General features: G+C 43.3%; 1 protein-coding gene across 2 annotated transcripts in view; it reads left to right on the top strand.

Annotated features, from left to right (window-relative positions):
- The window catches only part of TYRO3 (TYRO3 protein tyrosine kinase), a 41,638-nt gene that overhangs the window by 15,017 nt on the left and 11,614 nt on the right, over nt 1-15,007 (top strand). For both annotated transcript variants that reach the window (XM_068193462.1, XM_068193463.1), the window contains 7 exons: nt 2,087-2,202; nt 5,038-5,215; nt 5,676-5,818; nt 7,101-7,245; nt 11,419-11,548; nt 12,330-12,430; nt 13,391-13,486. In XM_068193462.1, the coding sequence (XP_068049563.1) occupies nt 2,087-2,202; nt 5,038-5,215; nt 5,676-5,818; nt 7,101-7,245; nt 11,419-11,548; nt 12,330-12,430; nt 13,391-13,486 (909 nt within the window). The remainder of the gene's footprint in view (nt 1-2,086; nt 2,203-5,037; nt 5,216-5,675; nt 5,819-7,100; nt 7,246-11,418; nt 11,549-12,329; nt 12,431-13,390; nt 13,487-15,007) is intronic.

Below are 15,007 nucleotides of genomic sequence, written 5' to 3'. Positions count from 1 at the left end.
GTTCATTATCTATTCTCTGTAGTGCCCACAATGTGCTGGGTGTACTCCAAGCAGAAAATTACTGTTATTGTAGCCCACAGTCCCCAGCCATTACAAAGCCCCATTGTTCAGCCACTCTCTAAGCACAGAGGAAGCTAACTCTCTTATGTTAACACTCAAGGTCCTGTTTTCTGACAGGCTTTTCTCTCCTTTATATCTGCAGCTAACACTTTTAGGGTTGTGTCCCGTGTTTCAGAGCACAACAGGAAACAGCCGCCCACAGTTTTTTCCCAAGAGATGACGGGACAATGCATCTGGCCCTTGCTCGCAGAGTTAGGGGAAGGTGCTAGCAAGCCAGCCCTCCTCAGCCACTGTCTCCTTCACACATGGGGTTTGTTAGCAGTTGATTATTCTCACTGGTGGCACAACACATACCTCCTTTGGGCCTGCCATCCTGTATTGAAAAGTACATGTTGCTAAACCCAAAAGTTACAGGTGTGTCTGCAAAAACTTGAGTTATGGACAATGTTTCAGCAATACCCAGTAAGCAGTAAAGCAGGATTTTTCCCCTTAAAGAGCTTACAGACCTGAACACAAAATATCAAAAGAGAATGAAACAAAGATGCAGGAAAGTCTTAAGTTAACTGACTAATAACTCATTGCCTAGTTTCTATCCCAGACCCTTGGTCTGCTGCCCCACACACCACGTTCTTATCTAGGTGCCAGGCCCTGCCCTGGGTCCTGGTAACTGGTTAACCAGACAACAAAGGCTTTATAGGGTTAATCTGTGTCACTATCTATTTGACTCCTCTAGGCCCTCTGCAGAGACTTGAGTGTTTGAGCTCTGCGTTTGTCTTGCAAGATGGCCCTGTGGATATGCTGAAGGCACCAGTATTGTGGTTGTCCTTGGTGCAGTGAAATACAAAGGTGCTTTGGCAAGGCAGAAGATGCAGCTGGAGAAATCCTGGCTTGCAATTACTTTTCTGTTGCTGCTTTCTGATGGATACAACTCAGGAGGCTTTCAAAAAATTCAATCTGCAGGCAGAGCCTTGTCCTGAGGATGGGTTTCTGAAAGAGGACTCCTGTGGGTACAGTTTGTTGAGGTGCTGCAGGAAAACTATTACAAGCATCAGCATACAATCTTTTTAAATGAGAAGGAGGTCAGGGGAGAGGTTAGTATTTGTGAAGCTGCTAATTTTGTCTGGAGTGAAGTGCCAGAATGAATACTCAGTAGTGAAAAAGAGATGGTGACTGGAAGGATAGGAGTTAACTATGTGGAATTAACAGTGAGAGGAAAGAACAATTCAAAGGGAAGCATCAAAGATCCTAAAAGGAAGCCAAGCAGTTTGGTGCTGTGCTGTGGTGGTAGGAAGCACGAGCATCTGATTAACTGTCCAGTCTTGGAATCCTGATTTTTTTCCTGGCCCTGCCCTTAATTTGTGGAGTGGTATCAGCCATGTGTAGTAGTGTGACAGGCACTCCCCTTGGCTTGAGTTTCCCCTCTGTAAAATGGAGTTTATTCATCCCAAGGCTGAGGAGGCAGTTTTGAGCCCAGGCTCTGTCCCAGGGTGTTTCAGTGGGAGTTTGCAGTGGACACCTGGAGGCAGCACAAAGAGGTCTACTGCAAATTCAGCTCCACGGCATTCAGGTCACTACAGCAAGCCACCCTCCACCCGGTACTGGCAGAGCTGGTGTCAAAGGCTGGACTAAGAACCCGAGGTGGGATTTTAAAGCCCTGATTTAGTTCACAGTGTGGGTCCACAGGCAACTGTGTGCAGGGCTGAGTCATGCCCTGCAGTGGAGGGGGAAGGGAAGAGAGCTGAGTAGCAAAGGTGTAAACATCCCACACTGGCATTGCTATAAAAGAGATCAACCACTGCCTGTGTGCATCTATGGACAATGATGAATGGTTGACAATAGCTTGTCCAGTGTTAAAATAATAGTTTCATTCACAACAAGTCAGGGACACTCTCTAAAGATGCAATATTTAACCACATTTCTGTTAGTGATTTATTTGCATAATTTTTAGCCTCAAGCCTCTTCCATTTCCACGTGGATACCTGCTCAGTTCTGTGTACACTAAAAGGTCTCTTTGTTTCCTTTCTAGCCATGCCTCTCCCGCCTCTCAATGTAACTGTGAGCCAAGTCACCAGCAGCAATGCCAGTGTGGTCTGGGTGCCAGGATTTGATGGCCGTGCACCTCTCCATTCTTGCACTCTTCAGGTATGGCCTCTCTGGGTTGTGCCCTGCCCTGCATAAATAATAGGATTCTCCTAAGCCACATTTCCTGGGCTATCGTTTCCTCTCCCAACTTATTAGCAGCTTTCCAATTCTTATGTCACGGCTTTGAAACATAAAAACTTAACAGGAAGCAACTCATAGGTGCCAAAGAGCAGGTCATTAATTTCATGCTCAAAAGTTAAGTGCTAAAGACTGGCCACATTCTCCTGGCCAGCAGGTTATCAGTTGCTTCGTGGCAGCTACTCCATACAGGTTATTACACTGCAGCACACATGAAGCACACAGCACTCTGTGGGAAGTGCCCTGGAGCAGCTGTGGCTGCAGGGTGCTCACCCTTCCTGCATGGAGCAGTGGCCCATGGTAGCTTGTTCCAGTGCAGGTGCCTGTGAGTCCCACGCCAAAACAGGCCTGTGCTGTGGGGTGTCAGAAGAACTGCAGGAATTCGGACATACCAATGAATCCAAGGGATGAGGAGCTTGCAAAGTATAGGATGCGGTACAGGAAAGGTGGGAATGATGGAGGCAGGAGACAGATTGGGCTTTTAGATACAAGATCAGGCCTATTTGCATGTTTCAGAGCAAATTTAAGCCCTGTCTCTAAATCTTGATTGGTTTTCCATTGTCAAAGACTAGTTCTTCCAAGAAAATCAAGCTTGATACTATTCTTTAGCTCTGCTAGGTGCAGAGTACTCTACATCTGTGAAAAACTGGTTTGCTTCTTGAAGTTCCTGAGAACAATGGGATGTGTCCAACCTCAGGCAGAGTTAGTTTCTATCATTGCCTACTTAGCTGTAGAATCAGATCAAAGAGCAGGTAGCCCAGTGAGAAAATAAATGGTGATACCCAAAGCAGGCTGCGCAAACACAGCTAGGCACGTTCCCATGGATTTATTTGCCAGGCCCCTATGCTTTCCCTACCTGATTACAGCAGCATTATGAGCTGGAGTGGAATTTCTATGCGGTGTTGCCAACTATGCAGAGGAGGATTATAAACTTAAGGTATGCTGGAAGCAGTCTAGCTTATTTACTTGTAGTCCTCTTTTTATCTGGGGGAAAACCAGAGGTTTCATGTTCTGATGTTTATTATATTTCAGAAGAAAAGGAAATCATAATTTAGTTTCAACTCACTGGCAGAAAGAACTCCTGAATGCAGCTGGCCCTGGTTGGTGGGTTTTGTTGCTACTTCTGTTCTTTTTTGCAGTTGAAAATGGTTTTCTTCCTCTGTTTTACAATGCCAGTTATCTCGAGCTGGAACAGCCTATTCTCTCTGGCTTGCACGCTGCAATGCTAATCATTCTGGGGTTTAAGTTCTCCCTCTCACTTTTGGCAGGGCAGGGGTGGGGGATGGGACATGTGGCAAAGAGGCTGAATCAGAGCAGCCCAGTTTCTGTCAACTCAGCAGTCTCTCACCCCTTTTCTAAGCCTTTTCTGTTCTATTTGGGGAGGATGGAGTTCCTGCATTTGAGTCTGGGAGCAGGATAACTTGGCAATGACCCTGCACTGTCAGAAAACTGTGCTTCCTCTGACTCCCACATTGCGAGATTCTGTGTGAGGCACTGACCTACATTTCCATGTGAAAATGCACATGTTCCTGGCTCCTCATGGTTGCACTTCTGCTGGGAGTCTCCCAGAAAGAGAAGGGGGATTGGAAGTTTGTTGTGTTGTTCTGGCACTCGGGCATTGCAGCAGGTGCCCCAGGAGCACCGTGTTCAGACAAGCAGATTGCTTCTGGGGACTGGGCAGGGAATGGCAGTGTTTTCTGACTGCTAACACAAGCCAGGTTCCAGGGTGTGAAAGGGTCAGATGCACGAGCACCAGCTCTTGGGAGTGTTGAACAGAAACACATAATCCAGCAGACAGGGTTTTACAAAATAGTTGTCTTGTTTTTTTGTGCTGCGGATGACAGTGATAATGACAACAATATGCTTTTCTGTTCAGGAAACTTGAGATTCTTCCTTTCTACCAGCCAAATAAAACAGTGTGCCAAAAGTGTATGTGAGAGTGAGCAGTAGGGCAGTGAGAGAGGAAGAAAGGCTGCCATATAAAATACATAAAGTCCATATGATTTTTTCACTTTTGTCAGTACATCTTGCTTTTACTCTCTGCTTTGCTATTTTGTATGCACTTGAAGAGAAAGTCTGAGCCTGGGAGCTATGCAGTGAGTTCTGCTATTGTTAGTACAAAAGTAGGAACATTGACTCTGTGCATTAAAAGTACACAGTGATATCAGATTTAAATTAACATTCATGCTGCTTTAAAGCTCAGATTTGGAAACAAGAAAAATAAGGGATGTAGGAATGGTAAGAAGTTTCTTTACAGTTTAATTTGAAACAAGTTAGTTGAACCAAGTCACTTATGTCTACCATACCTCTAATCCGCTACAAAATTGAAAATATACAAACTTCAGGAAAAAAGAGTTTGGCAAAAGGTGACAGTAGGCAATAGGCAAGTTGCTCTACTGGTTTTCATTGCCCAGATTTAAACAAGCCTCAGAAGCTGGCTGCTACCACTCAAAGCGACAAGCACGTTTAGTTTTCTTTAAAGGAATAATAATCAACTGTAGAAATTGTAACATAGGGGAGGAAATGTTTTAAAATATGGAACCAAATTTTCATCTGGTGGAAAATTTCGGTACTGCTCAAGTGACGTTACTTCATGATTCTTAGTTTGACAACTCCTATTTCAGTATTTTAAGCACCACTGGTGCTATATCTATTCTTACACATTCCTAAACTGACAATTAAATGAATTCTTATCCATATGGACATGTTAGTCATATTGTTTATGCTAACAGTCATCTCGTTTCACTCTTGGCACAGGTAGCTGAGTCACCAGATGGCCAGGAGGTGTCCACTGAAGTCACCCCAGTGCCACCCTTCTCCTACACCGTGCAAGGCCTGAAGCATTCCACCAACTACAGCGTCCGTGTGCAGTGCAGCAATGAGATGGGCAGCTCCCCTTTCACTGACAGGGTTTATTTCCAGACCCTGGAGCTTGGTAAGAAACATCAGACAAGAACAGGACAGCAGTTCTGAACCTGAAAAAGAGAGAATTATAAATGTAATTAACTCCTGCTGATCCTGCAATATGGGAAACATTATGCAGTTAGGTTGCTTATCCACTCCGAGGGTCTCCTAGAACAAAACAATAGTACGCAGTCAAGTGTGGTTAGCAGCAACGATGTGTAATACTGGGGTTTACCCAGCCACAGGGCTTCTGCATGCTGGTCCCATTAGCTCTGTGAGATTCATGGGATCTTGAAAGAAATGAGAGATGCTGACCTGTCTTCTCCACTTGAAACCACACACAGAGTGCTGGTGGTTTGCAGAAGTTGTTCTCTCCCCTCACACCCTCTCTTTTCTGGATGATCTCAGGAAAGAGGGTGAAACTGCCATTTTCAGTGTGGATAGTGCCTTATTGCCTGCACAAGTGATTGTGTTCTGTTCTCTGCTTTCAGCTCCAAACAGCACCCCTCAAAATATCCATGTTATTCAAAGAGATCCTGGTCTAATTTTGGAGTGGGAAGGTGTGGCTCCAGATGTGCTGAAAGAAAATGTCCTGGGATACAGACTGGAATGGATTCAGGATAATGTAACTCAGGTAACAGACTGAGAAGGTACTGAGCCATTGAACACAGAACTGCAGAAGGTTCATACTAAATTTTGTAGGCATTAAGGTCCCTCATCCATACCAGAGGATTAGATTGCTGACATTGCTTTTGTGTAAATGGATCTATTTTGACTTTAGGCAATGCCTCAGTATTTGACTTGTAGATATAGGACCATTGCCTCCTTCCTGGCATATTCAGAATTCCTTCACTTGAATGTTCATTTGCAGACAGACCAGTTCTCTGCCATTCCTTGCACAAGCAGGACAACATAGGGAGAATCCACTTTGTCTCTCTCTGCCTCTTTCTAGGGCTGTCCAGCTCAGACAGTACAGGATGTGGGTTTTCTGTCTCCTGTGACTGGGCCTTGGCTTTCCCAATCCTAGCAGCAAAGGTGTATTTAACGAGTGAATGAGTTGTGCTGTAAATCACAGAAAGAAGGTTGTGGATTCTTCAGCTTCATTTACAATACTTAGGGAGTTGAAAGGACCCTGACAGGGTAGAAAGCCTTTCATTTGTTCTTTGGCATTGACCTTTCCCAGGTATCTATCAGCCTTTGAAGTTCACAGCATTTCTTATGGTTTCTAACTTCCTAATAGGTGTTTACCCAGTGCTTATTAATGAAGAGCAAGCCTGTAATAGTAGACAGCTAGAGGGAAAAGAGAATTATTTCCTGTTTTGTATGATCCATTTCACACTAGGTCAGCATCATTGACTTTGAGTGATGGTATTTTGAGTTCTCATTGAATTTACTCTGTGTCAGTGGTGGCAGCCAAATATTCATGGGTTTGCTGTATGAAGAAGGTCCATAAAACTACTGAAAATATGTTGACCTTGCCATCATAAGTGAAAACTGGGGCTGAAATTCAGAAGCCATTTAGGATTTGGTCAGCAAGTTAAACAGACAGACAGATTCCTCCCTTGGATTAAAACCACCAGAAGCTTTACAGTAAACCTCTAGAAGGAGGTATATATTTTAATAGCAGGAAAAACACATATTTCTATAGCAACGTGCATGGGAGGACCTCAAAGGAAGAAATTATTAAACCTCCTATCTCCCTTATGCCTTGGGAAACCTGCAATTTTTGGGAAGAGAAACCTAAGACAACAGCCCAAATCTCAGTCAAAACTGAGATAAGGACCCAGAAGTCACAATTCCCAGCCCTTGTTATAGTGCCAGTGAAGTACATGTTTGGTACTGTTTTGGTTTAAAGGTGAAGTTTTACATTACATGCCTTTTAAGTCAGCTCACAGTTCGTTGTCATTTGCACTCAGGGGGAGATGATCGTGCAGGACACAAAAGCCAATCTCACCATGTGGAATCCTCTCAAAGACCTGATTATCAGGGTGTGTGTGCTGAACTCTGCAGGGTGCGGGCCCTGGAGTGACATCTTCCTGCTTGAAGCCCAGGAGGTCATGGGTAAGTGTCCACTATTTTCTCCCTTCACTTGGGGAAAAAAGTTAGAAATACTGGGACTGCTGTTTTTTCTGAGTCTTTTTCTTTCAGTGCTTACTACTTACTGAGACACGTGGGCTTATACAGCAGCATGCTTCATCAAGGAGACTAGAAATTCAATAATCTTTAAAGAGGTGGTCTAAATAAAACAGCTTCTGGCCTCTACTGTGTCTTCTTAGAACAGGGTTTTACTGTGCTTAGTGCAGAGCAGAAGGGTAGACACAATAGAAAATATGCAAATGAAGGTTTACACTGATTTACACAAGTAAATGTGGTAGAAAACTCCTCTAGTACAGGTTGTCTTCTTTGATTTAATTTTATGCCATTCCTGACTAGTTTTAGTGAAGCCTTATTTAAACCGTGGTCACATGGGGGTTTGTAATGGTTTTACTGAATGTATTTATATTAAACCGGTTTAGGTGACTCCAGGGAAAAGCTGAACTACTGGTAGAAGAGGAAGATGATGGTACAGATGCTGTACCAGGCAATCTGGACCATGTGGAAGGGTTTGTTGTAAGCAAAGGACATGCACATGTGGAGTGCACTCCTAGTGCTGAAGGGCAGTTGGGCTCACCTGGGGCGATTTCCTTGCTGCTTGTGTTTCACGGTGAATGGGAAATGGGAGGCAGGCTATGAAGCAGGGCAAGATGTTATATGGGGAGATGGGCAGGAGGGAGAGAATGCTCTGCCTTGTGAAGGAAACTGTAACAGAACTAAGAGGAAGATGTTCCAAATAAAGATACAGATTGGTGATAAGAAGTCAATGAGGTATGACCATAAAAAATTTCAGTCTCCTGAGGTTTTGTTACCAAGTGGCCATGGCAGGACAAGATATCAGTCTCTAATTTCTGATGCTGACCCACCTGCTGCTATCTTCCCACTCCACTTATCTCTGAGGAATCACATGGACATTGAGCTCTCCTGATCCCTCACCACTGAGGGATGGCAGGGGGACTCTAGAGAAGAGCTCCCAAGGAAGCAAGAGGTGGGGATACAGGCAGAGCAACCAGTAGAGAACTGTACCCTTGCAGTAGGGCATTTAATGCTGGTTTAGCATGCACATTACTCATGTCTTTGGCAGCCCAGTTCCTGTGACAAAGTCAGCACCGAAGGTCAAGTGTGAGCACACAGTCACTGTAGGATCAAAGCCCTCAAATTATTTAAAAGAGATTGAAGGTGTGTGAAGGTTCAGAGCTGAACCTACTGAGGTTGGTCATTGTCTCCATTAATTTTTACCTCCTACTTTTTGACTGGGTATTTTCTGTGGCACCCAAATACAGACAAAAGTATCTGGAAAAAACAGGAGTTCCCTTTGGAAAATGGCCATCACTGGCAAGAAGCCCCAGGGAATGTTTAGGGTTCGCATTTTACAGGGAGCTGGAAAGGGATAATCCTGAAAGCACTATATGTTGTTTCTTGGTTGTTTTTATTTACAAACCATTTCAAAAAAAGTAGCATCAGGAGTGGAGCTTGTTTTGGCCAAATGCTGTCTAGAAGCACATGTATTTCTTCACAAGCATAATAGGCTGGAAGTAAAAGTTCACTGTGGAAACACTGACAGGCCTTAAGCAGCAGAGCTGCAGAAAGACTGCAGTTTTGTTTCAGGCCTGGTAGAAAACATAAGTCGCTTCCTTTCCTAAAATAGCAAACTGGCACTGGTTGCTTTATGTGAGAAATGCCAGGGGTGGTTTCTGCCCAGCTCCCAGTGCGGCAATAAGGATGACTAAGCTCCTATAAACTTTAAGTCAGATTTGTCATCACAGCCAAGCTAGTGGGAGCTCCACCCTACTTATGCAGAGATCTGGTGTGCTATTAACAAAGATTGTTTCAATATTTTCAGAAACTTTCTCAGAAGAAACCTCTTTTTTTCATTGCAGATTGAGGAACAGAGTGGTTTAATAGCTTTTTCCTACCTGTAATCTTCACAATTGTAGGCAGGAGAAGACTCTTAAATTATGTTCTTTGCACACCTTTGAGTTACAAACTTTCTGTGAAATAAAAGGGTTCATCATCAAAGGGCTTCTAAATACTCTTCTAAACTCTTCTAATAATACTGTCTTCTCACTGCCTTGTGCAGTCTTAAGGCATATGCTGGTTGAAAAAGGGGTTGCAGGAGATGGGAGAGAGTTGAGAGAGGAGAGGCAACTTGTGGGCTGCAGCCTCCTCTCAAGCTCAGTGACACAAGTGGGAAGCAAGGATGTGTGGGGCAGAGCAGGAGGAGCAGTGAATTTCAACATTCATTTCTATTTCTGACACATTTGCTATAAACTGTGAGATGGGCTTCTGATTCCCAGCAGTTTAGAAACAGGGAGAATAATTTACTTCAGTTTTGTTTTCATCCATACTCCTTTTGGAGGGGCTCCCCAGGAGTTGACCTAAGTTCCTGCTCTCTCACCAGAACAGTCAACAGACAGAGACTAGAAAAATAAGCCAAGAGAGGTTTTTCTCACCACAGGGAGAAGGAAACCTTATTGTTAACTATCAGAGAGGACCTTTTTCATCAGTGTTGTTAGTTGTTTCTACCCTGATTGTTAGGCAGAATCAGACCAAGTGTTCAGCTTGGGAATTGTGGAGAGGGTTGGAGTTACCTCTATTTTATTTGAGAAATACAGCTTCTGTTTCTGATCTCTCCCTCCTCATAAACAGCCTTGAAGGCTGGGTTGAAATTGCAGCAAGAGGGAGTATCGTAAGCCCCAGAGCCTGTAAAGCCTTCTGGGTGGCAAAAGAAAATGTGAGTCACTGAAGGAGATAAGATGCTGGAAAATAAATACTAAGGACCTGATAATTTGCTTCAAGTGGAGCAAATTATTGCTCTTAAACAATAGAGCAATAGCTCTTATTCCCAAAGAAGGAAGCAATAGCTGCTTCCTTCTTTGTTCACAATTCTGTGTCCTTAAGCTCTACCTGTTTATTAGACGAATACTACTTCTTTAAAAACCTGGATGATAAGGCTCCTCAATGTAGCTGGTAATCAAGCCTCAGAAGCCTCTTGCCTGCCAGGACTCTGCCAGTAAGTGTTGTCTGACTATTTTTCATATGCATTTATGCAGAGATCCATCCAAATTCCAGCCCATGAACCTAATATCTCTTTTAAGAACAGTTTTATTTATACTGTGATGACTTACATCAGGGTTACTTACATCATCAAAGATGATTCTTCCTTACCTTCAGGTAAAGGGCAGTCGGCTACTGAGGGTGAGCAAGTGAGCATGAAGGTGAAGGCGGTGCTCAGGGACCCGGTACCTTTTCTTGTTAGCTCTTAAACAATTTGGAGATATGAGGGCTATCCTAGATTTTAATAAACCCATTCAAATTCACATTTAATCTTTAGTAATTGTATTTGGAGAAGAAATCTCTCAGGGAGTTGGATTAATTTATCATTTTTTGCCAGGCATACATAATATTCTTTTTATTCAGAACTGTATTGCTTATCTTCCTTGCCTGGCAGCTTGCTCAGCTTGGCAGTGTCTCCATTTCTTCTGTAGACATTTTGTAGTCAAAAGTATATGTATTTGGGGAGCAAATATTCTTTTCTTTGGGGAGAGACATTGAGAAGCTGCAACCAACCAAACAACATTGTGAAGCTACAGCTAATACCAAGTCCCTCAGGGTGCTTTTCTTTGTGGGAAGGGTTAGAGGAAAAACATAAATATTTTTAACCATATTGCCTTGAGGCAATTGTCCTTCTCTGTTGTCTTTCAAAATGTTGCCTGGCTGACATTCAGGTAGTGCTGTGTTACCTGGTCAAGGTTCTGATGTCTGTCTCAAACAGGACAGGGTGAAACCCACACAGAAAAATGATCATGCTAAGGAACCTTCTTGACCTGAGGCTGCAGTTTGAAGCGACCCGGATAATGAGCTCATGTGAAATAATATAATCTGGTGCAGCGCCTGTTATATTCTCAAGGCTCAAAACCAATAGTTTCTGACAACTAGATACTTCTGCTCTGCCTTTTCTGTGAGAAAGAGCTAGTTTTCCTGATGATTGGCTGAGTACCTGTTTATGCCAAATTCCAGTATACAAAGATCCACCAGGTCCAGCAGCATGGCTTTCCCATTTAAAAGCAAAAGGAGAAACTGGTCTGTTTAACGTTGTCAGTCTTCTGTTTCCTGACTGGTGTTTTCTCCATCATCTAGGTGGCCAGAGACAACCTCCTTATGGGACATCCTGGGTTCCTGTGGCATTGGGCATTCTCACAGCTCTGGTCACAGCTGTTGCCTTGGCTCTTATTCTCCTTCGAAAAAGAAGAAAGGAAACTCGGTTTGGGTAAGGGAGTTTCTCCTTGTGCTGGCTAGAGAGATCTCTGCTTTCTCTTCTATTGTAGTTTCTGACTCAATTATTTTTCAAAAAAGCATTGTACTTTTGGCAGTTTCGTTAGGTAACTGTATTGGTTGTTTTTTTGTTGGGATTTTTTTTTTGAGGGTTTGTTGTTATTGGGGTTTTTTCGTAGTTTTGGGGTGCCTGTCTTTTCTTCAAAATGATAATACCAAAATACAGTAGGGAAAATGTTATGTTAATAGCAAGGCCTTATTAGACTATACAGATATAAACTCTATCAAGGTAATTCTTAGCACTGCTGCTTAAGAGAAGAAATCCACAGATGAAATATCTGTATTCTTATGGTGTGAGCCCTTTATCCCTTGCTGGTTTTCAGTCTATCAGCTGATTGTAAATTCCTGACTGCCCAGAACCCTCTGGATCCCCAGTAAAGTTTCCTTTCCATAAACAAGGTTCTTGTTCTTTCCAGCCTCCCAGACCTCCCTGTCACAGCAGCATCTCTGTTCCTGTGACTCCTGCAACCTGCTCCAACCTGCAACTTCTCCCGGGCACTTGGGAGGAGTGATTCCCCTGTTTTGGAAGGCTGTAGGTGCATCAGCAAAGCAGCATAAACCCATTGTTCCTTCTCTCCAGATACACCCTCTTTAACAAAACAGTCTGAAGAATTAATATGGCAAGGGGCGAGAAATCATCCGTACTGTTCAACACACCCTTTTAGAAGTGAATGGCCCATGTAATCATGGTCCTGTGTGTCTTTTCTGCCTTCTAGCCATGCCTTTGGCAGTGTGGTTGGCAGAGGGGATCCAGCAGTCCATTTCAGAGCTGCCAGGTCTTTCAACAGGGAGGGCCCAGAGCTCATTGAAGCAACATGTAAGTAAAATGGCCTGAGTGATTCTGCCCGGGAAGCTGTGTTCATACATTTACAATGCTCTCTCTGTTTTCACTGAAACTGATGTTTCTTGATCAAAAACATGGGATTAATTTACAATGAGGTTTAGACGCTGTGAATTGCAGAGGTGAAAGGCCAGAATGGCTGTTTCCATACCAATTACACAGCCCTTGCTAATTACAGCTACAGTCATTATGTATATTAATGCAAGACATAAATTCACCACTCCCTTGCCCCAGTTTCACTCTACAATGACTCCTTCAACTGGAATATAACCCAGCGATGAGATAAATATGGCTGAACAATATTAGCAGGACTTTTTTAAACTCGGTATGCTGAGCTGTGCTACAAGCATGAACCAATTAATCAGTCTTGGAAAGCCAGGAATTAGTAACTTATCAAAGAGGAGATTGAGTCCCAGGAATGGTCAGGTGCTCAATTAAGGTGATCCATTTCTGTCTCCTGCTTCAGCAAGGGCATGGCTCTCTATGGCAGCACTGCATAGCTGGGTTAGGATGGTGCTCCAGACAGTCATTAAAATGGTGCAGCTCCATCAACTTGAATTAAGCTGTATGAACCAGTGTCTGTCAGTGGCCCTTCAGATTGAATTTTGTCTTCTCAGCATTCTTTACATTATATCTGTATTCCTGTTGTTCTTGGAGTGTTTAAGGGTGGTATTATCACACCCTCTCCCTTTAAGTACTCTAAGTACATTTTCTGATGGTTAAAAGTTAATGGCTGCTTGTCTGTGGTGAGGCTAGAGGACATGGAAAGAAATTCTGCCTTTTTCAGGTTTTCCTGCTTACAGTGTGGGAATCAGATTTGAGATGGAGATTAGAACAGGTGACTCTTGATGTTGTGACAGAATATTTAAATATCCCTTATTTGATGCTTCATTTGTTTTGTTGTTGTTTTTTTTTTTTTTGTTTTGTTTTTCCCAGTGGAGAGTGTAGGGATCAGTGATGAGTTGAAGACAAAACTAAAAGATGTCTTAATCCAGGAACAGCAGTTCACCTTGGGAAGAATGTTGGGCAAGGGTAAGAACCAAAACTGAACAAGGCTTTACATTGAAAATCCCACTTGTGTTATTTTAACTGTTGAGTAGGAAGAAGCAATTACAAGCAGCCCGTTTTCTCTCCAGCATGCAGATGGAAATTTAAATGGAACTATCCCTTCTGCTGGGATAAAACATTTCAGAGGTTTAGCATAACTAAGAGGATATTGGTTAAGCCATTCCTATAATACGGCTCTACACAACCATGAACTGCAGCCTATGCTCCGCTTTCCAAAGCAGTGTTAATTCACTGGTGTGTGAAATTCTTGCAGAGATTTAAACAAAGGAATATTCAATTAAACGTCACCTTTTCATTTTTCTTTATAAAACTAGTTTTATTGCAGGTTTTTTTGACCCTTTTCCATAGGGAGCATTCTTCCACTCCATCCCTCCTAGAACAAATGTGTTTCTTTCAGAGCAGGAAGATGACTTTCCTGCAGAACTGGTCTCAGAGGGCTTAACAGTGCTAAGTTATTAAACAGCTGTGTCATCTGTTTGTGAGCGTTAGCTCTTGGCCAGTTTCTGGGATCCTACTTCAACCCTTTTGGGCTGCTCCCATGACAGGTAAACTGAAATTGGCTGCGGAGAGGCCCCAGGGCCTGGCCTTGGTGTAGGGATGCCAGCTGGCAGAATCTGGTCTGTGTTGTCAGCCCCACTGCCACAACCCCAGGTTACATGTTATATGACATAACTGCATTATCTTGGGCTCTGCTGGTTCTACAGCTGAACAGCAGCTCCATAGTATGGAAGCAGCACAAAATACCTTGTTCCTTCCCATTTTCCTGATTTGTGGTCAGATCCACTGCTCATGGTTTTTGTGAAGTAAGCACGTGCCATAGAGTAGTGAAGGACACTGTTGTAGAGCTAGTGGGAAGATAACACTTCTGGGGTAGGTATCCTAATTGCCATCTTTTGCTTCCTTCTTTTCAGTATCAGTGTTCCTCATACAAAATTAGGAGAGGAAATCTAGAGCCAGATCTAATGCAAAGAGGCAGTTAGGCTGTGGTATAAAGCCTCTTTAGGCTAAATATTTTGAAGAGGTTTTGGCCTGTTGCATTTCCTCTTAACTCCCTTAGAGAAGACACCAGGGCAAAATATTGCCTTCTGTGAATCAACATATCTCTCACACACAAGTAGACACTCTGTTTTCTCTGGTCAGCTGTGATTCATAGAAGTGATTCTCTGAGTTTTGAGAGATAAGGCTGACTGTGTCTCAAATGGTTGAGTCCTGGCACTATCACTCAGCTCTGATGGCTGTCAATACTAAGAGCATCCTCAGCCAACCCATCCACTTGCTGCTTCAGCAAAGAGCCTCCTCTCTGAACAGAACCTCACTCAGACTCATCCCTCATGATATGGCTTCCCCGGAAATGTCTGCCCAGCTTAAACTCTGTCTCAGCATCATCTATCTGGTCAGGAATTGCTTTTTTCCCTTCTCATTTTCCTTTGCCTTCTGGACTGCCAGCACAGTGAGCTCTGTCTACTGGTAGTGATATCTCTTCTA

This window comes from Anomalospiza imberbis, chromosome 6 (genome assembly GCF_031753505.1).
Source record: "Anomalospiza imberbis isolate Cuckoo-Finch-1a 21T00152 chromosome 6, ASM3175350v1, whole genome shotgun sequence".
In the NCBI taxonomy this organism is placed as follows: domain Eukaryota; kingdom Metazoa; phylum Chordata; class Aves; order Passeriformes; family Viduidae; genus Anomalospiza; species Anomalospiza imberbis.
The sequence above is the reverse complement of the archived record's forward strand: the minus strand, read 5'-3'. Positions and strand labels throughout refer to the sequence as shown.